A 27052-nucleotide genomic window follows, 5' to 3' on the forward strand; every position below is an offset into this window, starting at 1 on the left:
ATGCGTTGTTGTAAGCTTACAACTCGCTTCTCCACTCTCTCCCCTAATCAATCCACCTCAATATTTATTTTGCTTACAGTATGTTATAATACTGGCTCGTAGTCTGATTTACGCCCTGACTTGCGATGCCTCGCCGTGCTAGCTAGCTCAACGTGTCGTTGAGTCATATGCAGCGGCGTGGTCTCAGCAGCCAGTTTGTTGTTAATGAAGTAAACGAGCTGTCCTGTCTTTCTTGGAGGTCAAGGCATGCAGCTAGGTGCCGCCGCTGGCCCCCATGGGATCGATCTGTCCAAGTACCGGACATTTGCAAATAAACAACACATACAGGAACGGAGCGCAAGTGGTCAAACACGCCACCGGCATCATATGCTACCGTCGTGCACACGTATATACTCTCCCCGTTCCAAATTAGAAATCATTCCAAGAATATTGGAGAGTCAATATTTTTCAAGTTTGACCAAATTTATACAACAAAGTAATAACATTTACGATACCAATTAAGTATCATTAGATTCTTTGTTAGTTATATTTTCATAGTATACCTATTTGATGTCGTAAATTTTTGTGTTTCTCTCTCTAATTTTGGTCAAACTTTGAGATGTTTTGACTCTTCAAAATTCTTAGAATGACTTATAATTTGGAACGGAGGGAGTATGTATGAGCACTTGGTAGTAGCAAGGTTCTCCAGCACTATTATATTTGCCGTATACTAGTAGTAGTTATTAATTTATTGCTGCATGCCGAGACGGCAGCCAAAAAAAGGGATAAAAATATAAAACCGATGGATGGAGTAGTTGTGTGAGACTCCGAGTCACACGCTTCCCGTTCGCGGCAGACGACGTCGTCGTCGTACGAACCACGCGACGCCGGCTGGATCCGGCGGCCGAAGCTTCTCCACAATTTCTCGCGCAATGTTGACTTACCGATGGCTACACACAGGGAAATAAATTCTTGATTTCGTCGTAAATTCTAGGACGAACACGAACTCGTCCGCCCGTCCCCTTGGATACCTTGCTCGGAATATTCTGGCAGACCCACACGCAGTTCGTACGTGGCGCGGCGAGGAAACTACCAGCTTCGATCCCGCCCCGGCCGGTGACTTGACCCGGGCGCCGCGCGGCCGCCGACCTTTTGGTAGCTGGCCTGGGAAGGACGACGACGATGACGACTGCCGGGTGCCTCCCTTCGGCTTTCACCGTCAGCGCCACGCACGCGCTGATGAGCCCGTCCGGCGGTGCGTGCGTGCACGTGCGTTCGCCCACCGGCCACCGACAAAAACCGTACAGCTCGGACGGCGACGGCGACGTGCGTGTGCGACGACGTGCGATCTGACGGAGCCCTGAAGCCCGTCAGCGACGACAAGCAAGCTATATATATAGCGAGTTCGCTGGCGTCGCGCGTGCGCTTGCTTGACGGTGGGAGCGAGGATGCCGATATAAATCATATACTATACACACACGCACACGCACTTCCTCCTAACTACAGAGCGTCAGGGATTTCGGCGAAATGGTCCGGTATCTTCTCCGCCCTTGACCATCGCCACCACCACCAGGCACCAAGCCACAGGATCCCAGAGGAAAGATCGTGGCGCGGATGCGGATCTGCAACTTGGCTTCGACGCCATTCAGTTTCTTTTCTCTGAACTTAAACGCCATTCAGTTTCACCCCGCGTTTGTCTTGGAAGGAAAGCTGAGGGCGAGCGAGGTAACCTACTCCGTCGCCGGCATACGAAACCAGCCAAGAACCAGGCGCATGGTAGTACGACGCGCACGTGCTGCACTTGTCTGGCAGCAGCTAGCTGGCTGCCGGGCGGCCGGCCGGGGTACGGCTACCTACCCAACCTAATGCACGCGCGTATGGCCTCTGGCTGGGCGCCGGAACTGCTCCGGTCGTGGAACTACCTTCTCCTGCAGCTGCAGGCAGCCGCTTCATTCCGGCAGCTCTGTTCGAGTGTTCATACTCTGTCCTCTCCAACCGTTTGCCATTGTAAAGGATGTACTACTCCTCCTACCATAGCAGAGTCAGTCGTACATACTCTGTCCTCTCCAACCGTTTGCCATTGTAAAGGATGTACTACTCCTCCTACCATAGCAGAGTCAGTCGTACATACTGCATGGCAACGGTGACTCTGCATCTGACACCGCAGGAGTGGTGGATGCTAGCACGGGCCGAGCCGGACGCACAACCATGTGTTTTTTTTCACTCATTTCCCCCCTCTAATCACCTGACACACGTGGCCTGGCACAATCTCTACATCACCGTCAGATCCAGACGTGAGGGCAGCTGCTGAGCGTTGGGGGTGGGGGCGTACGGATGCCCCCGTGCGCCCAGGGTGCACCTAAGTTTTTCCCGGCCGGGCCGGTCCTGAATTCTAAAACCGCAAACACGGACCAGTTTCACGTGCCGGACAAATATTGCTTATTGTCACGATGAGACTATGTCAACGTGCAAAAGATTAGCGGCATCCAGTACCCCCTCCATCCTAGATTATGTGTTGTTTTGAATTTTTTAGGTGCATACACTTTGTTATGCATCTAGATATATTATGTTTAGGTTTATAGTAAAATTTAGGACAGAGGAGTAGCCGAGTAGGTGAATGACCGTATAATCGTTGCTGTCGCAATGCCGCTTCATTCGCAAGAAAATAATCTAACCATAGAGGAGCATTAATTTCTCTATCATGTGCTGAGTCCAAGCGTACGATTCCACCACCAACATATACAAAAATACGGGAATCTTTAGAGTTTTGTTGATGACATGAATTCGATAATCCAAACATGTTATGCTGAACATAAAAGGAATGGTCGCTTAAAAAAAACATAAAAGGAATGGTTCCATGAGGTGTACACACGAACATCTGATTTCCCATGTACAATACGTTTTCTCAAAGTGTGACCTTTGACAAGAACGGACTTCATGAGAGCAGGAGTAGGTGTAGGTGTAGGTGCATCTCATCTTGAACCAGGTCAATCTCTCATAGGAATATTCAAGATTTACCTTCGATCATATGATTCTAGGGCTAGATAGCTGGTTTTGTGGTAAGGTCAGGGCACTATAGAAATCGCACATACAGATACTATAAGAAACACACAAATACGTAAGCTCTTAGAAAGATGTAAGGTATTACTCTATACTACTCCCATCCCAAATTATTAGCCATTTTAGTTTTTTAGATTAGATAAATAGATCTTGTTATGCATCTTGATATAACATATATCTAGATGCATAGTAAAATCTATATATCTAGAAAAACTAAAACGACTAATAATTTGGGATGGAGGGAGTAGGTTGAACTTGTAATTCATGCGCGACCATATACTGTATGCAATAATACGCTACGCCTGTTAGTGGCAGATCCAGAAATGATTAAAAAAGGGGCTGATTTTTTTTCTTCCTCCCCTTTCTTTTCTTCTTCCTCCACTTCTTGCTCCTCCTTTCTTCTTAAAAATGGAGGGGGCTCCATTGTTTGTTCGGGTCTAGGGGGGCTAGAGCCCCCGAGATCCGGTGCTGGATCCACCCTTGATGCTGTTACGCCTCGGGTCTCGGGACACCCATAAATTAGATGATTTATCAAATGACATTTGTTTATTCATAGGTGTGTGAATTCAGCATGCCTGCCCCGGATGTATGTGCATAATGGTAACATAAGAAAATAAGTAATGACAATTGGCAAAGCATGTCTCTCCTATTTTTTAGCAGAGTAGAAAAAAACCGTTGACAAGATGAAAAGAAAAGAAAGAGTGAGCTCGGATGGAGATGAGCGCCCTAACATGGCGCCACCCGTGGCCAGCGTCCGCCCACGTGGAGATCCGGTGGACCCTCTCCCCCGCCCACGCGGCACCACGTGTCGGCGCGTCGGTGGGGACGGGCCCCCGACCCCCGGTCATAGATTCCGAAGCCGCTCTCCTGCTAGCTTCTCCGCCGTAAGATCCCGGACCCACCTCCCTTCCCCGGTTCCCCCACGGCCCCACCGAGGCACCGCTGCACGCACGTATGGGCCCCGGACCGGCCGACCCCGCAGTCACGATCGCCGGCGCTTCGCGCGACGTGGCGCGCCACCACGCGTCCGCGTCAGCAAAAGCTCGCGCCCCGGTTGCTTTGGGGGTTAATCCCGTGACCAGCGAAAACGAAGCGAAACGCCCGTGACCGAGACAACCGGTAACTGCCTTTTCCGCCTCCGCTTCTAGAGAGAGAAGAAGCAGCGAGTCGCCGCCTATTAATACGCGCCCCTCCTCCACCTTCTCTCCTCTCCCTTCCCCGTTTCGGCTCCCAAAATCCCCCTCCTCCGTCGCCGCCTCCCGTCCGGTCGTCTCCCCGCCTCGTTGGGTGGCTCGCCGGCGCCTGCATTGGGGATAATCTCGCCGCCTCTGTCCGGTAAGGTTCCTCCTCCCTGGATCGGGTCGTCATGTTTTCTTGGAAACTATGTCACGGGGTTCGTCAAGTATTCGTAGATCTCGCGCCGAATTGCTTGCCGGGTTCATGTAAATTTTTGTCTTTTCGGGGAGTATACCTCAACTTCTCCATCTCCCCGTGCTACGGCGCCGGCCTCGTTGCCCCCGTCGCCACCGGAATCGGTTCCGTTTCATGTATGGAACTGTATCTTAAGCGCCCAATGAAAACGAGATGTTTTTTTAATCGAACCACCGAAAACACGGCCATGAATGAGCAGGTGGGATGCGGAGAGGAGAGACGGAGGGGCGGTGTTGGCGGTGGTTGTTGGCGGTGTGGGATTCTTCCTCGCGGGGGTCCCTACGGCCGGGGCGGGGTCCGTCCAACTGGCCGTACCTTTTTCTTGCCCTTTTCCCCGATTCTTTTTGGATGTATCGCGGGGTCGAGGGAAATAAAAATCCCAGCTTTCATGATTACAGCAGGGCATCGGTCTCGGTCTGGCCTTGTCTTCGGGCGCCCCAGCGTATTTTGTTCTTGTTGGTTGGGGTTGATGGGAGCTTTGCCTTCCACTGCCGCCGTTGCGAGCGGCATGTTGCATCGCCGAGGCTTTCTTGCAAGCCTGGCCAGGCGCCATCTGTTGCACGGGCCTATTGATTGGCCGATTGATGCGCCGGTGGTCCAGTCGATTAGTCCTGTCATGATATGTTATGATTACTGACCTAATCCACAATTATGTGTTTGCTTTTTGTTTCGGTGTGCAACCGTTAAACAATTCCATGTGCACTTGTCCTGAGTTTTCATGGGCACCCTGCGCAATTCACCATGTTGGTGAGTTGTACCGAAGATGGCGACCGCCATAAACTTTGTGCATCTACGGGTAGTACACATGGGTCTCACCAAATCATCTATGTTTATGTCATTTGTTGTAATTTGGCTCTCAAGTTGTTGATGACGGATGGATCAAACGTCGTTTTCCAACTATTTGGTGGTACATCAAAGGAATCATGGCTCAGCAGCTGTTGTCTTTGTCATTTTCCCTTGCTATTACTCTTGAATCTTGAACAGAAAGGCACCCCTGTATGTTTCCTTTTTTAACTTGGAAGACACAAACAGTAACTATGCTGTTCAGTGTGGTCGGCTGTTCTTGCATTAGGTTATGTGGTATGTCATATGACCATTACATGACAACCCTTTTTTGTCTTTTTAATTACTGCAGTGTTGGCTTGGCTGTTATTGTGCACAATTTTTGTCCTTGGAGCTGATTGATCTCTCGGATGAATGAGCGTTTCATTTAAATGATCTATGCTGACCATGGTGATGAACCAGTATGCGCCTGAACATCCTGCAGTCCTTATTTTTCAGTGATACCTTGTTCCAGGCTAACATATTTTTTTTTTTCTAATGCAGAGTGCAGGATCTTTGCGTTTAATGGGCTGGACGCAGTACATGCATGTTTGCAGTGACAAGAAGACATTGAAACGCTGGTTTTTCATAGACAAGAGGGTTGGTTAAGTGCTCAGTTCTGTGGAAAATTCTGCATTCTGGTGCACTGACTTTGTGTAGCTTCTAACTGCTCTTACAACGAGACTTGAAGGGGGAGGGAGAGTCGTGTCTTGTTGATGGATTTGAAGACAGGCCTCAACTCACCTGTTATTGCAGATCATCTCCCTACATTAGCCTTGCCTGCTCCTGTCATGACTTTCACAACACCTACTAGCTTCCCCTCTCCGGGGCTTTGCTTGAATACTACAAAGAAGACACCTCTGCCTGGTAAGATCGAAGAAGTTCGTGCCACTGGATGGCTCGACCTTATGATGGCTGCATCACCTACCCGCAGAAGGCAGATCAAGGATGTCGTCAATGACACTCAAGCTGATGATCTCGATTTGCAATATCATAACTGGATGGTATGTATTTACACCTGTAGTGTTTGCCACTGTTACATAAGTTTGACACCATGTCAGTGATTTCCATTGTTTTATCATTGAAGGTTGACTATCCATCTGCTTTGACCTCATTTGAGGCAATTACTGATCTTGCTGGGAGTAAAAGATTGGTATTGTTTCTTGACTACGATGGAACGCTTTCACCAATTGTGGACAATCCTGAAAATGCATTAATGTCTGATGAGGTAAATTTACATCAACTCCTGCTATTCATGTAAGATTGGAGCACCGCTCCTATATTTTCAGTGCAATTTTCTATCCACCTTCTAAAAAGATTGTATTACACAGATGCGAGCTGCTGTGAAGCATGTGGCATCACTTTTCCCAACTGCAATCATCAGTGGAAGGTCTCGGGATAAGGTATATTATGTTAATTTCATCATGGGAAATAATCTTTGTACTAATATTTTGCCTTTTCCCTCTATTTTTTAGTTCTTTTCTCTGATTGACCTTTTCCTTTTAGGTTTTTGACTTTGTCAAGCTTAATGAACTACACTATGCTGGAAGTCACGGAATGGACATAATGGGCCCTATTAGGAAGACTGCTGACTCCAATGGCGTGGAATGCATTCACTCCACTGATTTGAAGGTGAAAAAGCTTTCTCGATCTTTCATCCACATTTTAAATTTATTATTACTCGCTAGTTTGGTGATTATTTTTAACCCCCACAGGGTAAGGAGGTCAACCTTTTCCAACCTGCAAGTGAGTTTTTACCCATGATCAGTGAGGTATGTATCTACTTCTGGAATTTAGGTTGCCATTTTATGTCTCATGGTTGGACTTTGCTCAGTCTGGTACATGCCAGGTGTATAAAAAGCTTGGTGAGAGTGTCAAGGACATTAATGGTGCCAGGATGGAAGACAACAAGTTCTGTGTCTCTGTGCATTACCGTAATGTGGCAGAAGATGTAATAATTATATATCCAACTGTTTATATTTCATACATGAAATGTTCATTGGGGATATTTGAGCTGAATATTAACCAATTTAACTCATTTTTATTCTTCAGGACTATAAAAAGGTTTTCCAGCGTGTAACTGCTGTTTTGGAAGATTACCCTTGCCTAAGGCTAACCCATGGAAGGAAGGTGAGGATTATGCACAACTAGAGGCTTTATCTAAATTATTTGCTTATAAGCATTTATAGATTTTATTTATATACTCTTCAATGCAGGTTTTTGAGGTCCGTCCTGTGATTGATTGGAACAAAGGTAAAGCTGTGGAGTTTTTACTCGAATCTCTTGGGCTCAATGAGAGTGAAGATGTTCTCCCTATCTATGTTGGAGATGACAGAACTGATGAAGATGCATTCAAGGTATCTAGTGATTTCTAATTTGCTCACATCAACATTTAATACATATAGACCGTTTCTACAATCCATAGTTTCCTCTTTATGCAAATAGGTTCTGAAGGCAAGCAACCGTGGCTTTGGAATACTGGTGTCATCTATACCCAAGGAGAGCGATGCCTTCTACTCTTTGAGGGATCCAGCTGAGGTAACTCACAGCACTGCAGTAACCACAACATAACTTTTGCATCTGAATGTTTAGTATTGGTTCAAAAGGAAAAGAAAAAACAGTTTGAATGTTAGTTATTGCTTGTTAGCGCAAGTGAAATGAAACACTCTTCTTGATGTCTAGGTGATGGAATTCCTGAGAAAGCTGGCACAATGGAAGGAGCAATCCATCTGAGAGTTGAAGAACATTGGTTTGGTTGGTCTGGTCCAAGAGTATAAATAGTTACAATGCTAACCAAATAAGTCGGCTATTTGGAGGAGTCAGGCCAAAATGTTTTTGATTTGGCATTTTATAAGAGGCTATTGCATTTTTCTGTCCCACTTTGTTCTCGTGTCAGGGTTTGTCAAGCAAATTCAATTCTTTCATTATTTAGATTCCTTTAGTATATACGGAGATATTTTTAAAAGAATTTTGGTTCCTACTAGTGTTTCGCTGCCTCGCAGTTTTACTGTAGGTAATTATCTATTCCATGTTGTATTCGTGAAGATGTAAAGAACTGGTTCTTTGTTTAAACAGCGGTTAGCTGTCAATGTGCTATAAATGTCGAAGTTGCGAGCACGGAACCTACCTTGCAGGCACGTTTCTTGGAAGTGTATATATCCTGATGCTCCATTCTGTGTGCTGGGCCAAGTCTTGTGAATATGCTCTGTTATCTGGCGAGCAAACTGATGAGCTCGCAGTGTGGGGGCTTGTTCCAAATTTATTTTTTTGTTCTAAGCGTAAAGCAATTTCTAATCAGTTCAGTCTCTTGTTCGAATTGTGAGAGTTTTGCTTGAAATTTTCAAAAAATAATCTACATTTTAGGCAGACCTCATAAATTTCTAGTTGAATCCAATATGGTAGGAAGGATTTGTATGTTCATTATCGTCACTGTTACGAAATGGTGTCTATTCCCAACAGACACCCTTCTGTTGGTGATCTCATCTCATTCGTACGACGCCTGTACGGACGGCTAGATTAGTTGTTAATCTTAGGATTAGCATAGTCATTAGCAGTTAAACAAGATGAAGAGACGTGTCTCTTCGGCTCTGCAACGAAGGGGCTTGTCCTTTCGTTTGAGCGGTTACTAATCTTGTAAAGGCATCCCTTCACCATGTATATAAACACTTTTTGAGATCAATGAAAGGACTGTTCTTCCCATTCATTTGTTCATTTACATTTCACCTCAACAGTCACCATGAGATTTTGTACCGATTTCATCTTTTTGGGATAGGAATATAGGATTGCATTCATTTTTCATGTTTAATGGATGGTAAAACGGGCAGCCGGGTCATGCGGCCCACGCGCACTTTCCATGGCATTCAGAATATGGGCCGTACGAAGGGAAGGAAGGAATTGGTTGTTGGTTTCAGCTGCTATCCCCCAACCCCAACCCACACAGTTTCTTCCCATCACGGCATCCCAACGGGCCGCACCGCACCTTTCCTTCGAGGACCACTCCACCTTCCCACTCCCCAGAGTCCAAAACCCTACGACCCGCGCCACCATGCCGCGCCTCGCCGCCGCCGCCGTCGCCCGCCAAGCCGGCGCGGCCCTGCGCCGCGGCGCGCTTGGGGGGCTGCGGCCGCTCTCCTCCCTCCAACCGTCGCACGCCGCCTCCAGCGAAGAGGTAACCGAGCGCCGGGCCGACCTGCCCCTTCTCGTGGCGTCGTCTTCCGGGATCGGAGGCGCGATACTCTGTCGCTGACACCGTATTTTGCGCAGGTGCTCGTGGAAGGAAAGGCCAGTGCGCGCGCCGCCGTGCTCAACCGCCCGGGCTATCTCAACGCCCTCACAACCAACATGGTTCGTCCCCATTTCTCGTGTCATAGGTAGCGGTTGGTGCGCATTTTTGCTTCGGTGGTGACGGGGAGACTGTGTTTGACGAAATGCTTACATGGTTGTGTGGTGACGGGGTTCCGTGAACTCTGGGCGTGATGTTTGATGAAATGCTTCCATGATCATTCTTCATAGTAGGTTGATGAATTACGCTTGGTGTTATACTCAAAACCCGTCCTATCATTTGTGTAGCACGTGCTTGATGAAATGCTTGCAGTCATTTATGTACACTGGACGCCTTGGGGTAGGGGGAGCTACCCTTTCTATCAACCAATCTTAAGCTCCTGCTGCTCGATTTAGTCCCTTGGTTGTAGTGCAAATGGTTTCTTTGCTTAGTTTATTCCTTATATTCCAAGTGCTGCCAATGTTCACATTTTTCTCTCTGATGAGTGCATAGATTACATCTTACAATTTTACACTTAAAAAAGTCATCTGATGTTCAGTCAAATGTCTGTCTTGATAGGGAGCTAGGCTCAATAAGTTTTATGAATCATGGGAGGACAACCCAGATATTGGCTTTGTCATGATGAAGGTATGGTGCTTCATCATTTCCTTCTACTAATGTTGCTGACCAAATATAAATTGAGATGTTCATTGCATGAAGGGCAGTGGCCGAGCGTTCTGTGCTGGTGGGGATGTTGTTAGAATGCGTGAATTTGTCAGTGAAGGTGGGTGGTTAGGCCCTGCATAGCATATAGCCCACATCTCATCGTGAACTGCTCATAGTAACCCTTCGATTATAGTTATGTCACCATCCTGTGCAGCTGTCATGTTTGCATTTAGAAACCAGCAGCAGGTTAATTTGGAACAGCAACTCTCAACTGCTTGTTTGCTCAACCCCCTTTATTCTTTCTATAGAAAATGTTGATGTCAAGAATGCAAATAAAAGCTATTTTTTCTCCAATTCTACCATATAATAGAAGTCCCTGTCCCTTAAATGTGGATGGACCACTGGAAACTTACGCATTGAGAAAATGGCTTAGCCTACCTTAAGTTTTGATTCTTTTTCTTTAATCAGGCAAAACGGAGGAATATCAGGATTTTTTCAAGACTCTGTACAGTTTCATTTATTTTCTAGGCACATACTTGAAACCACATGTAAGCATATGATCTCAAAACTATTTTCTTATTATGGTTCTTCATAACCATTTGGATTTGCACCTGAGATTTTTTTTGCTAATAATAGGTTGCCATTCTTGATGGTGTTACTATGGGTGGTGGAGGAGGTGTTTCGATTCCTGGAACATTCCGCATTGCAACTGATAGAACAGTATGTCAATATATTTCACCTGATTTACTTTTTTCTATATATTTCCGTGGTGAGATTATATTTGCTATTCTTCCTTGATGTTTGCTCTATTTCATGAATAGTTTGAAGTCAGAGATTTGATTTATTTGTTATAACACGGCAATATTCAGGTCTTTGCAACTCCAGAAGTTCATATTGGATTCCATCCTGATGCTGCAGCCTCCTTTTACTTATCGCATCTTACCGGTCATGTTGGTTAGTGCACTTTTTTAGTATTTTCATGCTGCGTACTATGATTATTTTGGTGGTTGCGCATAGTCCATTACGCAATAGAACATTTCCTCTACTAGTTTTCACACTGGAAACTATATAGGGGAATACTTGGCCTTGACTGGTGAAAAACTCGATGGAGCAGATATGATTGCCCTTGGCCTTGCCACACACTATTCCATGAGTGAGGTAAGATACTACAAATAACATGTTTTTAATTTCTGGTTTTTCCACCCTGGTATTATTAACTAATTTATCAACCTATTATCCTGTTCTTTTTTTATGGGACAGCATCTGGATCTGGTTGATGAACGACTTGCAAAGTTAGTAACTGATGACCCATCAGTTATTGATTCTTCCCTCGCACAATATGGAGACATGGTATATGCAGATAAAAAAAGCATTGTCCATAGGTAACCTATTTGCTGAACATGTCTCACCAAGCACCTTTGGCCATGTGGCTTATCTTCTTCTTTGAAAAGTTACTTGATGTTGCATTGTCTGCTCTCTTCCTCCCCTCCCTCCCTGTGCCTGTTTCTATATATTTCTGTGTATACCATCTTGAACATTATTCTTTGTATCATTTCTGCTACCATAGGATGGAGGTGATAGACAAATGCTTCAGCCATGATACAGTTGAAGAGATTGTTGATGCCTTGTACTCTATTTTTCTTTGCCAAATAAGCCAGCAAACGTTGACGTTTTCCCAAAAGTCTTCGTAGACCTCTTTCCGATGAAAAATCTTTTTTGTGTAATTCCAAATGTGAAGCAAGTCTCCGTATCTTATTGGTGAAACTGAATACTTGAAATTCAACAGAACCCCTGTTTTCTTGTTTTTCTTCTTTAACCATAAATCAAAAAAAATTTCTACCTCCTTTTTTTTCATGTATTTTTCTGATCAGGAAAAATAAAAAATTATGTCAGTTATTTTGAAGTTATTCTAATCTCGTACACAAAAATTTGCAATTATTCATCTACTGCTGGAATCTGGAATTTGGATTTATTGTATCGATGCAAATTGGATTTGGATAGAAGGGTACATTCTTTTATTTTAGATAGAAGAAACATTTCTTCTATCTAAAATAAAAGAATTTTGCTGATTTATTGCTATATCCAATTTATAGAATTGATATAGCATTTAATTGCTATCATTTAGCAAAATGAAACACAGCATATGCATCCATCTTTCGGCTCGAGAATTTCATCCAGATAAAAAAAGCATTGTCCATAGGTAACCTATTTGCTGAACATGTCTCACCAAGCACCTTTGGCCATGTGGCTTATCTTCTTTGAAAAGTTACTTGATGTTGCATTGTCTGCTCCCTTCCTCCCCTCCCTCCCTGTGCCTGTTTCTATATATTTCTGTGTATACCATCTTGAACATTATTCTTTGTATCATTTCTGCTACCATAGGATGGAGGTGATAGACAAATGCTTCAGCCATGATACAGTTGAAGAGATTGTTGATGCCTTGGTGAGTTATGATTCAGCTGCATTTTCTTTTTTTGACATCGATCGTTGTTTGATTGATCTGCTCATCAGCATCTCACAGTTTATTGTGAAACTAACATGAAATCTGTAGCTAACTTTTGATGGAGAACTATTATACCGTCTTGACATGTCTTCCATTCATTGTACTCTTACTGTTCTGGATGGTGTATGATTTAGTTTGTTGAGTTCAATATATTGGTTCTGTGACTGAAAATTTGTGCAATGCCTATATGCTTTAAAACTAAGTCTTCCATGTAACCAGGAAAGTGAAGCGGCTAGGTTGGACGAAGAATGGTGTACCTTGGCACTGAAGCGATTGAAAGAGGCCTCTCCATTAGCTTTGAAGGTCTCACTGCGATCGGTAAGTAGAAAGTTGTATGGCCTCAGTTTTTTGTCTGGCTAGTTTTTTCGGGGTGTGGTGTGTGTTGTACCGGCTATTCTTAATGCAATGATATGCAGCTCTTCTGCATATTCGAGGAAAATAAGCTGTTGACTAATATTGTTTCTGGCCATCATGTAGATACGTGAGGGTAGATATCAGACACTTGATGAGTGCCTTGTCTGTGAATATCGCATGTCCATGAATGCGATATCAAAACAATTTTCTCATGAATTTTGTGAGGTATGTTTTTTATGCCATGCTTTTAAAAGTTTATGAAATGTTGTATAAAGTATACAATATGATCTAGTGATTATCTCTGCCGTAAAATTTGAAAATGAGTAGCAGCAAACTTGAGACCTGAAAATTTTAAGGCTTCCAGCTGGAATTGCAATAGTTATAATTGCAGGTGATCAGAAAAAGCAAATTGTAACAAACAACTTTATTGTGAGCAAATAATCATTGACTTCTCTGTTAGATTTGTTTTGCAGCTGTTATACTATTTGGACTCATTTTTTTTTGTTGCTGTGTAGGGTGTGAGAGCGCGCCTAGTTGAAAAGGACTTGGCTCCAAAGGTTTGTTTAGTTCTGCACCATTGGTTCTTTCAACTACAAAGAAACAAAAATGGTTCTTTGTCATCTGTGCATTGGTACTCTGTTGTTGCAGTGGGATCCTCCTGCCCTCGAGTATGTCACAAAGGATATGGTGGATGCCTACTTTGCACCCCTTGGCGAGTTTGATGCTGAGTTGAAGCTGCCTACAGAAACGCGAGAGGCATTCGTATGATCAAACAGATCATTCCATGGACCGGGCCTGATAAACGTGCTATTATGTGAAGCTATTATTTTTGGCAGCGCACAGTCGGAGGATGGACAAACTAATCGTGTACCATATTCCTTAGCGTATTGAATTTTGAGCGCCAAGGAAAACCTGTGCTACTTTTTCATTACTTGCCATAAGCACGCATCTTTACCATACAAAAGATCCAGGTGCGGTCCAAGTGTTGTGCGCTCAGAGATTGGTTATTGCAGAGTTCAGATGCAGTCCACTCTGAGCCCATCGTTTTGTCCGGTATCCAGCAGCCCAACTGCGTGAGCTCTCTGTCCCTGCTTGGCCCGCCCTGTCGAGTCGGTACTCAGCCGTTCTCCCTGTCAGGCCTCGGTTTACCAAAATGCCGTTGTCACCGCTGCCGTTCTCTCTATGTGCCAACCGCACCGGCGCACGTCTCCGTGAGCGGGCGGCGTGCGCAGGGCCCTGCTGTGGGTCGTCTGAGAAACCGAGCCTGGGCCAAGCGAGGTGAAGCACCTGAATGATCGTTGAGAGCAGAGAAAGCAAGAAGCAATCCCAGCCGTGCCGTGTGCAGAGATGAAGTACGTCCTGTTACTACCAGGCCCTGAGAATTCAAGAGCTCAAGCCCTTGAACGGATCGAGCAACGGCTGCAGGTCTCACTCACATGCCGAATCGAGCAAGCAAACATCAAGGAATATATGTGATCTGGGACTGAGCCGTAGCTCAGTTGGTAAGGGAAGCCGGCGGTGTGCTCCCTGCCCGCCCGTGTTCGAAGCTGTGCTTCGACGCCTGGTGCTCACCAGAGGATTTATTCCCCGTTTCAAGTGGTTCAAGTGGTTGTATCCTCAGGCGCCTATGCAGCACAATAGGAGGCGACGCTTCTCATCGCTAAGCGAAACCTGGTCTTCGTGAATATATTGAAGGCGTGTTCCTGTGTATAAGTTTAGGTTTAGCGTACACTTTAGGGGTTTGTGTGGAGTGCGTGGGTTGTGTGTGGTGTGTGTTTGGCGTGCGTTCAGATACTACAACTAGTACTCCAGGTCTGTGGAATAAAAAAAAGGAATATATGTGATTGGACCAGAACATGCAGGAGAATATCAGAGTACGAGCCCTACACGGTTCAACCAGATAATCACGGGTTCACGGGCGTGCTCGCGTCCAAAACCCAACGAGATTTCAGAGCAGAGTGATTGCGACGCGGCCTGCTCGAGCGCCACATGCGCGGCTCCCATCTCGCGCCATCGCGACCCGCTATAAGTACCACTCGCCATGCACACCCACTGCCACGCAGAGCAAGCGACCGCAGCACTGCAGCAGCAGCTGTAGCTTGTACGTGCACAAGCAGCTCGCCCGGTCGCGATGGCAGCTAGAGCGGCGCTCCTCCTGGCTGTGGGCCTGGTCCTGGCCGCCGTGGCGAACGCGACCAACTGCCCGCCCCCGCCGGCCCCGACGCCGCCGACGCCGACGCCCAGCGGCGGCCACCACTGCCCCAGGGACGCGCTGAAGCTGGGCGTGTGCGCCAACGTGCTGGGCCTCGTCAAGGCCAAAATTGGCTCGCCGCCGTACCTGCCCTGCTGCTCGCTGCTGGACGGGCTCGTCGACCTGGAGGCCGCCATCTGCCTCTGCACTGCCATCAAGGCCAACATCCTCGGCATCAACCTCAACCTCCCCATCGACCTCAGCCTCATCCTCAACAACTGCGGCAAGAGCTGCCCCAACGACTTCCACTGCGCATAGATCGTCCACTGATCGATCGTCCTCGCTCCTCCATCGCCGGCGGCCGCGGTCGTCCATTCTGTCATTGCGTGGCGAGATGATGATGCTTTGCTTGCTCTGTGGCTGATCATCTTGCTGTCAGTTCGAGCTTGTTTGTTTTTATTCGTTTTGTGATACAAATTGATGAGTGGTTGCACGTTACATGTGTTTGCCTGGGTGAGGGTGATCAGTTAATTACTGATCATGTTATTCCTGATCTGTTTCTATGGTTTGTCCCGTAAATGAAGTTGTAATTTCTTTCTGATAAAGCTGAGTGTGTGGAATGATGGAATTCATTTGGACTTGTAATACTGGAATTCCGTTTCAAACATGTATACTTTCCGTGCCCAGGAAGTGATAAACATTATCAAAATAATCAGATACTCTCGCTTCCCAAACTGTGGTTCGTTTGTACTATAGTAGCCACTCACCCATTTCCACAAAACTGGAGTAATACAAAAAGCGATGCGATCATACGAATACAACAATTAATGGCACAGTACTGTTGCTTGTAAGAGCAATGACCAGAGAGTTCATGAAATGAACCAACAGAAACTTCACTCGATGCTTCTGCTATAACTACACCCGTAAAGTTGTAAAGGGAGACACTGGTAATTTGCAAGGTACAGCCGTACAGGTCATCGGGACACAAAATTAGCCCACAGATGGTAAGGTGAGAAATCACCGAGATAATGACTCATGTATAGGTATAATGTTCCACAAAATCAATCATTGCAGCGTTGGAGGTTACTCCCTTTGTCTCAGTATAGCTATGTTTTGTCTCAGAATATAGCTATGTTTAGATTTTTTACAAGTCAAACCTTGTAAACTTTGACTACGGATAGAAAAAAAATCATAAAGATTGGTAATATAAAATAATAATAGTTGATTCATAAAGAAATCAACTATCATATGTCAAAGATGAAAATGTTCAACTTTAACCAAGTCTAAGAATTGCAATATTTTGGAACAGAGGTAGTACATCTTAGTGAATGGAAGACCATCAGACCACAGATGTTCCAGAATTAATATCCAGTTACAGATCAATAAACATTCACCAAGCAGTACGTAGCATACTGATGTGATACAAATGCACGCTCATGACAAGCGCATGGCCGTCTCTAGCTAGAATTCGAGGCACCAGTGCCAAATATGAAATATGACATTAAAGTTGAAAAACCATGTGTTGACGCAAATCTAGGACCAACACACCAAACACACTCGATCGTGCAGCGAGCAGAAGCGTGCGTTGCAGTGCCGCCGCTCAGACTGGTGGTAGAGACCAGTTAGATCAGTGTTCGCCCGAGTAGACCGGCGACAAACCTGTGAACGCTAGCCCGGGAAGACCCGTCAGGGCAGGCGCACGCAGAGTTGTTCTAGGGTCGTCAGGCCACCTAGAATGCCCTCAATCGACGTAGAGATGGAGGAACAATAAATAGTAGATTGAAAAAGCTAGGGCAAGAGAAAATAAAAAAGATAAAAGTTTTTGTGTTTGATCGATTGGATAAACCTCAACCAGCCGCGATCCATCCTTTATATTTATAGGGTGGGGAGACCTTGCCCTGAATAGGGTCGAAACCCTAACAATTCCCGTGTGAAAATACAACTTCTATACAGATTCTACAGACTAAAACTGGTCTGACCGCCCCTGTGAATCGGTCTACCCGGGGTGCAGATCTTTCGGAAGCCATATCTCTCTCATCCGGACTCCAAATTGAACGTTCTACACATGAATCTTGATCTACTCGACGAGGTCTATCCAATGGTGAAGTCTATTTTGCATTTTGAACAAGTTGACAAGGACGGTCTGACCGGTTTAGAGAAGAGATCTGACCGGTTTCCCTAGTTGTGCCAATTTTGGTCCGGTTTCCCTAGTTGTGCCAATTTTGGTCGTCAACACCATGCAAGAAAAACATACATTCTCTGAATTATACAAACTACATAGAAATATGTAAAATACTACTAAAGCCATAAATTGATCCGTGTTCTTCTGAAAAGCATAATCAATCAATTATGTCTTGACATGAAACAAAACTAAATAACTAGTGATTTGAACAATATATGAATTCCTTCTAAAAATGCAAAGAAGACCAAACTAACCTTGAGCCGAGGAGATTATATGATGATGAGAAAAAGAAGGCCCTCATGTAGCGTGCAATTGACATGGAGATTTTGGCGAGCCAACCAAGGTGGGCATTTATTTTTCCCCTCTGATTAATTAAGTACAATATTTAAGTAAATGGATTAGGATCTGGGGGCCATGTGCAGCTGGCCACCTTGCCCTTTTCCAGTCGACGGCCCTGACCAAGCGCGTAAAGCTTCCGGTGCTGATGAGCGATCGCTATCTGACAGCAGGGGATGGAACGCTTCTTGGCCACCCGTGAACTGGATGACGCGCGCAGGGTCGTCGCGCCTCTCGTCCCAGGCTCCCAGTTGGCCCTGCTGAGTGCTGACCTGCTGAAAGATTAAGGCCGAGTGCTGGCGCGTATGCAGATCATCACAGTCACAGGAATGCCAGACTAACAATATAAAAAAGAAAGTGGCATGCATGCAGCATGCAGATGCAATCTCATCGTCCAGTACGATGGAACATACTCCACTTATTCGGCCAGATGGATGCTGAACCAGTTTGATGTACTGATGGTTATCTTTATCTCTTGGTGCGTGGGTGGGTGCCATGCAGGGGCATGAGATTTTGGACGGTTCACGGTTGGGTTCTTAGGTTCACCATATAATTTGTACGTTTTGGTTTTTCTAGTTACGTAACCTTTACTATATATATAAACTTAGACAAACACTATATCTATATACATATTAGGAACTATACATCTAGAAAAATCAAAATTATTTATAACTTGGAACGGAGGGGGGCAATAACTAATAAGCTCTCGGGATTTTTGTTGAGGTTTGAATACCCCCCCCCCTTATATTAAGGTTTTTGTTGTGTGGTAAGGATATGTGTGAAGGTTAGCTAAAGATTGTGTAACCCTAACATGTTTTTAGTTGAAATCACCGCCCCTCTCTTGCGTTTTTGACACGTGTTTTATTTAAATCTTAGTCTGAGCTATGTGATTATTTCTTTTCCTTTTGGAACAATAAGGGATCCTTATTTGATCTTTTTGTATTTACATGAAAAGGATATGTTCATATTACAACTTCATAGGCCCAAAGTAAAGAACCTAACAAAAATCCAGTAGTAATATCAATACAAATCTTATCATCCCAATTCAGATCTTATTACATGGTGCAATGTGCAAGAAAATATTTCCATTACTTATGTTGAGGATCATCCGTTGTATGGTAGCACACAACATACATGTATAGGCAGTTAATGATTACAACAGCAGAAGTGAATAACTTAGAAACACAGATATATATGAATATGGGATACTTTGGGTTATTTGTGTGAATAATATAAGATGTCGGAAAAAATAGATGCAAATTCAGGGGTTACTTTATATTGTTTTCTCAATGGCAATGGTGGATAATTTATATGTTAAAGCCTATATACCAGCCTATGCTGTTTCGAGGTTCTTCAGTTCTCTTTATTCATTTTTATATGTTGTGATTTGATTGTGCAGAATTGATTTCAACCAAAAATATATTTTGTAGCATTTTGTAATTATTATGAAAGTATAATATGTAGCAAGTACTTTTAGTTAAGTACAATGGGTACAATTGTGCAATAAAATCATATATTCATGTACTAGTATTTCTTAGAGCAATCTATTATATTAATAAGGGAGTGTTAAAAGAAGCCACCACAATCATTGAGGGTCTAGCAATTTCCATGTTAATCTAAAAAAAATTTACACCATTAGATTTTATGAAGATCAAACAGTCTAAACTAACTCAAGAGTCTATATCAAATGCGATTAATGAATAGCTAATTTGGAATAAAAAATTAGGAAAAATTAGTACATGATCAATGAGTCCATGATGAGTGCGATTAGTAAATAGTTAAAACCAGAATCAGAAAAATAAAAAAATAGCATTAAACAAAAGAATCCATATCAAATATGACTAATAAATAGATAAATTTAAAAATAAAAATAAAAATAAAAAATATCGATTTGTATAGCGATTAAGAAGCAAATTAGAAAGGATAATAGCTAAATAAATAGTATATATCAAAGAAAAATAATAAACAACCAAATTTAAGTTAAAAGAATACAAGTTCACAAAATTTCATAAAAATATGATTAATAAATAGTTAAATCTAGAACTAAAAGTAATAAAATCATTAGTTCATTGGTTTTTGAATTATGAACAAGAACAACTAAATAAAAGTATGTCAAACATAATAAATAAATATTTAAATTGGGAAAAGTAAAAATGGAATGGACAACTAGAAGCTACAAATTAGGAGAGAAGAGTGACGATGTTATCAAACTAGAGTGGTAATGTGATCTAGAATAAGAGAACTTAGACGTTAAAGTTTGTCATGCACGATATCACGACGATTTGCCTGCTACCAAGGACCTTGGGATGCGTCTTTGATGACTTGAGGGTAGCAGGCAAAGGTCCTTGGGAGAGAGGGAAGGAGCGAGGGAGAGTGGAGATGAAGCGAGGGTGGGAGGAGTACAAAAGATAAGGCTACACATTACTGGCCATAACAACGATTTTGAGGGCACATGGTTCATTCTAGGAAGAATGTGCAACTAACATATAATATGGGAATATGCATGCATTGGGCTGTAGTAAGCAGAGATTAGGGAAAAGAAAGAGATTTTGATATGATAAGAACTAAACAGGATGCCTTCGCTCCTTAAGGTTTCATTGCGAACTTAAATTTAATTCTATTTATTAGTTTTGGTGGTACACTTCGAATCACTCACGTGGATATATTACTAAAAATTTAAGAATAATCTATCAACATAGATAAAACTCTTACACAAAAATATATGTGGCTGGTCCAAAAATGAACAAATATATTTCTAATAAAAATATATAAATCTTTAAATATTTTTTATAAGGTGTTTGCCTTTCCCCTAAATTCATGTTCAGAAAGGTACACTATAGAATATGATGATGAAAAAACAATAATGATAGCTCTTAATTAACACCGCACCTTAAAATTATAATGGTATATATGACTAAATTATTTTTTTTATCTAATTATTTGAGGTTAAAAATTATAAATACTAGAATAAGAAAACTAGCCAACCGCACAATTTGCGCGGGCGACCTTGCCAGTTTTTATGATTCCACCACTCATAGTGATTCTTTCGATCAAAGCGTAATACAAAGATGTGCGAAGTGTATACATGTAAGGTAGATAATGGGTGATCTCTCTCTCTCTCCCCCCCTTTCTATCATACAGATACCTACAATGAACACATGCGTGACCTTTTGTCAGGTCCGGGCCTCTAGCTAGCTGGTTCTGACTTCAGAGTTAGCTACACACCTTGCCCATCATATGGTGGACGGAGATTACGTAATCCTGTAATTTTTTAAGCGAGTGCTGCTGGTACGAGAGGTGAAGCTCAGCTGCCCACGGATAGTTTGCAGCGGCGCCTATCATGTTTCCCCGGCCGCCGCGTTTGCGCTACGACTACGAGTCCAAGTGCTCACACTCATACACTAAGTTGTAAGATTTTTAAGGCCAGTGGCCGAGTGCCGACGACGGAGATCAAGCCTGGAGTTGCGCACGCTGTACTCGCATCACGACGTTGTGAACCACTGATCAGCTGTACTTTGCTAGGGACTCTGCTTTGTTCACTAGCGAATAGCGGTGCCGAAGAAAATGTAAAGAATAATTGTACTTATCGTTCTTCTCACACCACGACGTGTTAACCACCGAATAATTGTACTTCGCCGCCAACTCTGCTTCGTTCACTAACAGATACAGAGAGCTAGCCGCAAAAGAATCTAGCAAGAATTATGCAGAACAGCAGAAGTTGCTTGGCGATCAACGAGACGTCACGGGTGATCACACATCGTCACATGACACATACAAACCAGCTGGAGTGTGGGACTGCCGACTCTGATCCATAGACTGGTATGATGATTCAGTGAATTCAGGAATCGCATTTTTTTTCCAGAGTTTCCCAACTCAATGTATATTGGAAAACTTCGAACCAATCACGTCTCACGGAAAGGGGAGGGACTAAGAGCATCTCCCCAAGCAGCCTCCCTTTCCTCAATAAACTGATAATATTAGGAAGAAGATATACTCCAGCAGTTCCTCAAAACCATTTATTTTCTCAAATAACTATTGGGTTGTCCCAATATTTTAGCTTATAAAAAGCTAGATCGGGAAAAGGAGAGGTAACACATACTCTCTCCATCCCAAAATAAGTATTCGTTTAATGATGAAATTTTATCTTACAAAGAGCTAGATCAGGATCGTTGTGCGACAGTAAGATCATCTGATCTCTTACTACACAATACTACACAAGATACAACATTCCTCTCTTTCCTCTTTTTTTTGCACAAATAAAAAAAATCCTACCTGACACCTATTTGACGTGCACATACTGCTGGAGTAGCCTTTGCTATGACAAACACTTAGCACTGCGCAGCAGTAAGCAAAATATGTAAGCAGTAACCTATCAGACGATGGTAAGAGTCCTGACCCATCCGTGTCTATCTCTTGCCGCGTGAATTTAGCATGATTGCTCAACTTGCTTCTGTATTTCCACATGGGAAAAAAATGTCCTATCCCCCCAAAACCACCGGTGCGTCCAGAGACAACCAAGCAAACGATCAAACCGATTGATCGAAGCACAGTACAGGTCATGCTTTGCTGCCGCCAAGCACCCAAAGCATCATCCCCCACTCTATCGACCTGCTATAAAAACTCTGCCAAACACTCCGAGAAAACCATCCCCAAAGCACACGAGCACGCAGTAGCACACAGTATCTCTCTACTCCTTGCTCGCGGCACCATCACACTGCAGAGACCACCAATGGCTTCCAAGGTTGCCCTCTTCCTGGCCCTGAGCCTCCTCTTCGCCGCCGCTGCGCACGGCTGCGCACCCTACTGCCCCGGCCCCGTCGTCCCGACCCCACCGGTCGTGCCTACCCCGTCCCACAGTCACGGGCGCTGTCCGATCGACGCGCTCAAGCTCAGGGTGTGCGCCAACGTGCTGGGCCTCGTCAAGGTCGGCCTGCCCCAGTACGACGAGTGCTGCCCGCTGCTGCAGGGGCTCGTCGACCTCGACGCCGCCGTCTGCCTCTGCACTGCGATCAAGGCTGACGTTCTTGGCATCCACCTCAACGTGCCCGTCAGCCTCAACCTCATCCTCAACAAGTGTGGCAAGATTTGCCCGGCCGACTTCACTTGCCCTCAGTGAGATGCACGGGGGAGCTTGTCGATTGAGATGAAGCCAAGCATCCAAGGAACCTAGACTTGTCGATCTCCACTCTCGCGATTCAACGGCGACATATATGTCTTGTTAAATGATCAATTAGTTTGTTATAAATTCTTTCACTGTACCTTTTTTCTTTTCCGAGGATCGAACCTTGTATGAAGTTGTACTACTACCATTTTAAATTGGCAATGAAAAATGTTCACCTTTTACTTTGGAGAAAGAGGAAATATGTATTCACGATCAATTACAAGTATATATGCACGTCAGCTGTATGTATGGCTATTCCAAAATTATACCTCGTGAGTTACCAAAATTTGGTATAGGTACTAAACCTGGTATTTCATCTATGATATTTTCATCTTTCGAAACATGGTGTAGAAACTTACATACACGCATAAACATTGATCCCTACGAATACAACCATGTCCCTAGCTAGCTATAAGTACCTCCGAGAAAATGGACTAGCAAATCTTGAGAATGATGAAATCAAGATTGGTGCTTCGCCATCGATTTTCCACGTGCGTACGTGTCGTCTACTAATTAAACAATAGTGATATTTATTACGGATCTTAAATTTAGAAAAATACGAGCACTCGTGTGAGTTGAGGACTCGAACAAACGTGACGGGTTTTACCGTAAGAAACCTAACTATCTAAACAATGCAGAGTTCATCATGATAATAGTCGCAATATAGGACAGTTAAAGGAGTCCGCTATGTTAGCTCTCAGCCAACAAAAAATTTATTGAATTGTGCAAATTTCTCTATACATATACTAGTCAGTTTGAGGAAGCAAGGTTTGCATTTGGCAAGTTATGCAAAGTGCCATATATAGGCATATAGCTAGGTGACTAGGAGAAAAACAGAAAAGTGTACATCAAGCAGCTTGAGTGGTGACTACTCCCTCCGATTTAGGGTCTGTTTGTTTGAGCTTCCTGGCAGCTTCTCAGCGTGAAAAACCAGAAGCTCAAATTTTTTTTAGAGAATGCGCCTGAACGCGTGTTTCATTAAGAGGAAAGCAGCAGTTTGTTGTACAGAAAAAAAATGAAACTAGCTGGGTAACCAAGGCAGGTACCCAAGCAAGGAGCAAACAAGAGAGAAAGCTGGAAGTCTAGAAAAGTTGAGTTTATATGGAAAGTCGGAAAGCTTAGTTTTATGAGCTTTTCGTAGCTTTTTAAGGTCAGAAAGCTAAACTCATCTTTTTTAAAAGCTACTGTTGAATTTTTAAAACAAAAAAGCCAGCAATAACTTTTCAGAAAAGCTCAAATATCTGCAGCTCAAATAAATAGACATTTAGAATGTACCTGAGATTGTACTCCATCTAAAGAGAGTGGTAGGGTGAACACATGCGGGCTGCAGGTACCTTTGTTTGGCGCGGACTTCTAACCAGCTTGTTCTGTGACCTTTCAGACCACTGAGTTGCGTGCATGGTTCATCTTTCGTACGTGGAGATGGGCAGAGATACCGCATCCCCATTGTACACTACCACTTGGGTGTAAATTTTGAGCTCAGTTTCCGTTGTAGCAACCCATGTTTGCCCGACGCGTTAGTACGAGCCTAAGTGACTACCGCGACGATGAAAGATGAAAACTGGAATCATTGTGCTCAAGCGATGTTCCATCACTGATCAATTGTCTTGCTGCGACTTTTGGTTTGTTCGTTAGCGCGGGCAAGGTTCAAAAAATATTGAGCACATCGTGCAGAGTTGCTTGCATTCAACGATTTGTCACATGCAGATGCAAAGCAACCACCAGCTGGAAGCATGGACTGCGAGTACTCGTGATGGTGTTCATCAGCAGAGATTGGTAGGTTAATGTCCCTAGATGAGTGGACAATTCAGGCAGGAGTCGGCATTTTTACCGCGGGGTCCTGTGAGAAAATCCATGAACATTTTTGGAATAATTTCTGCCGATCACAGATAACCAAATGATGTGATCAGTTTTGATAGAGGTAACGGCAAATTTTGAACTGAGATGATTGCTGCTATCACGGTTATATTTCTGTATGAGTAAAATGCATAGCCGGTCCTCGAACTTGGCTCGTAGTGTCATCTAGATCTCTAAATTTTTAAAATGTACATTTAGATTCACAAACTTAATAATTATGTCACGTGAAGTCTAAATTACTAGTAAAAGTAATAAAGCCGAAGTATTTATGCTGACATGGAACTTACATGTGGACCTAAATTTTATTTTTAAAGTTGTGTGCTCAACTTTTATAGTTTCAAAATTTTCTCCAAAATTTTATTCCAAAACTTTATGTCCGGATATTTTTTCCCCAATGTTTCCTGCAAAATTTATTCTTTTTTATTTTCCATCTTTTTTTTACAAAATTTGTCATATGAGTTTCTTTTTCTTGCAAATCTTTTATACAGATCTTCTATATTTGGACATATTTGTGTTAGGTCCTTTGGATCATCAAGACCAAGATTAAACCACTCAATTGATATGGGATGTTGAACATACCTTGATTACTTTAGCCTCTCATCTTTCTTCGTTGCTGTTCTTGCTTCTAATGCTAGAATTAAGTAGAGAAGCCAGTCCTCATATGATTTCTGTGATTAGCTGAGATTGGGCAGTAAGGTTTTTAGGGGAGAGGCTGAAACTTAGAGCCCTATGTCCATAAGGACTCTAGGCCGGAAACTTTTCAAGGCGATGTATCACCTCGATGTCTCAAACTTGAAATTAATAAAGTTTCCCTTTTCCAAAAAAAAAATCACAGCATCACAGGTGGGACAACACCTTTCAAGGGTCTTCTAGTGCCCTCCAATCAAGAGCTCAAGTACAATTTGGACTTGTACATTAAAAGCTTTAGTCAGCAGATTTTTATCTCAATGATGATGTCACTGCCGACATGATCAACCCAACATTCTCCCCCTTGATCATAAGGCTAAACTTATAAATTCACTTTTCAACAAAATGACGCACCAAGACAAAAGCATTACAATGGTGAATCACATACCATTGAACCCAGTTGCTATACTACGCCATCTCATATCAAATGAACTTCTTTAACTTAGGTGCTCCAAAACATACTCTTTATCGTTACACAAAACTTATGGATTCATTTCTCAAAAGATTGTACACCAAATCAATCAATCATTACAGTCAATTAAGTACCACAGGACTAAGTGACCATGGTTCCCGTTCAAAATCAAAATGATTCCTCTTAGGCTTACGGGGAGACGGTGCTAGAATTAGTTCCAGAGTGTAGTTTATTTTTCATATACATACATATATTCTTATGAATTTTATGTGCGCACTTCAAAATTGAAAATCAAATATATTTCCAGAATCATAATTTTGTCCCTGAATAATAGGCTGCCAATTAGTTTTTATGCCGGCAATCTTTGCAAGGCAAGCCTCTTAAATTATGATACTCATCACTTATATCTTAGTACTTAACTCTTACATATACTGAGCATCAACATTAGTCTTATAAAATGCTCAACACTTATGTCTTCAATACTTATTTTTTGAGCACTAAATCTTAAAATCTTAATACATCATTAAGGCCTTGAAACATATAATGTTTGATTTTGGAATCAATCTTTCATAATATCTTGGGTCTGGCAATACCTTTTGACATGTTACTCGAATAGAACTGCACTTTTTACATAATGAGTTCCGGGATAAATTACTCAAGAAATTTCTTATTCTCTTAAAATAATATGTATTAGGGACATAAATTCATATCTAAAAAATATTAGGATTAAAACATGTCACAACTTAATCTGTATCTTAAATGATGCCTTGAGTTGGGTGAAGCCATTCCACAAATATGGCTCCCCCGCAAGGGTGCAACTTTTGTGGACATTAATGCACCTTTGCTAAGAAATATTATTGTCTGAACATCCCATAACATGGTGGTTATCAGGACAAAAATTATTGTGTGGACAAAAATTACTTTAGCACTTATGCCAACAAGGCAATACATTCTTAACAATTTTCCAGGGGTCTAGTCCTAGACTTAGGTATATACATCACTCATATCTTCGAGAACATAAGAGAACTTATTGCCCTTAATGGGAGTAAACATAGTTTTGGTGATAATACATAGTACTCCCATTTTCTGGATCAATCTTGGTGAATCTTAATACTCAAATAACATAAGGAATATCACCACAAGTAAACTT

At 43.1% G+C, this 27052-nt stretch overlaps 4 protein-coding genes across 4 annotated transcripts; all 4 read left to right on the forward strand.

The window, feature by feature from the left end:
* Positions 1-4213: 4213 nt before the first annotated feature.
* LOC120692383 (probable trehalose-phosphate phosphatase 2) lies at positions 4214-8414 on the forward strand. The gene is made up of 12 exons (XM_039975652.1): positions 4214-4374; positions 5606-5714; positions 5797-6296; positions 6380-6520; positions 6624-6695; positions 6799-6924; positions 7008-7064; positions 7142-7243; positions 7345-7422; positions 7509-7649; positions 7738-7830; positions 7975-8414. Exons 3-12 carry the CDS (start codon positions 6009-6011, stop codon positions 8023-8025), a joined length of 1149 nt encoding a protein of 382 aa, XP_039831586.1. The 5' UTR covers positions 4214-4374; positions 5606-5714; positions 5797-6008; the 3' UTR covers positions 8026-8414.
* An 854-nt stretch (positions 8415-9268) lies between these two features.
* LOC120691074 (3-hydroxyisobutyryl-CoA hydrolase-like protein 2, mitochondrial) lies at positions 9269-14040 on the forward strand. The gene is made up of 14 exons (XM_039974038.1): positions 9269-9460; positions 9556-9636; positions 10133-10201; positions 10274-10337; positions 10688-10767; positions 10856-10939; positions 11089-11173; positions 11292-11377; positions 11480-11601; positions 12602-12662; positions 12942-13040; positions 13200-13301; positions 13592-13633; positions 13725-14040. The coding sequence occupies exons 1-14, from the start codon at positions 9338-9340 to the stop codon at positions 13842-13844; spliced, it is 1218 nt and encodes a 405-aa protein (XP_039829972.1). The 5' UTR covers positions 9269-9337; the 3' UTR covers positions 13845-14040.
* A 1098-nt stretch (positions 14041-15138) lies between these two features.
* On the forward strand, positions 15139-15920 carry LOC120691075 (14 kDa proline-rich protein DC2.15-like). Its single transcript, XM_039974039.1, has one exon. It carries the CDS (start codon positions 15208-15210, stop codon positions 15583-15585), a length of 378 nt encoding a protein of 125 aa, XP_039829973.1. The 5' UTR covers positions 15139-15207; the 3' UTR covers positions 15586-15920.
* A 6495-nt stretch (positions 15921-22415) lies between these two features.
* On the forward strand, positions 22416-23139 carry LOC120693424 (cortical cell-delineating protein). Its single transcript, XM_039976849.1, has one exon. It carries the CDS (start codon positions 22515-22517, stop codon positions 22899-22901), a length of 387 nt encoding a protein of 128 aa, XP_039832783.1. The 5' UTR covers positions 22416-22514; the 3' UTR covers positions 22902-23139.
* Positions 23140-27052: the final 3913 nt, after the last annotated feature.

This window comes from Panicum virgatum, chromosome 9N (genome assembly GCF_016808335.1).
Source record: "Panicum virgatum strain AP13 chromosome 9N, P.virgatum_v5, whole genome shotgun sequence".
Classification (NCBI taxonomy): Eukaryota; Viridiplantae; Streptophyta; class Magnoliopsida; order Poales; family Poaceae; genus Panicum; species Panicum virgatum.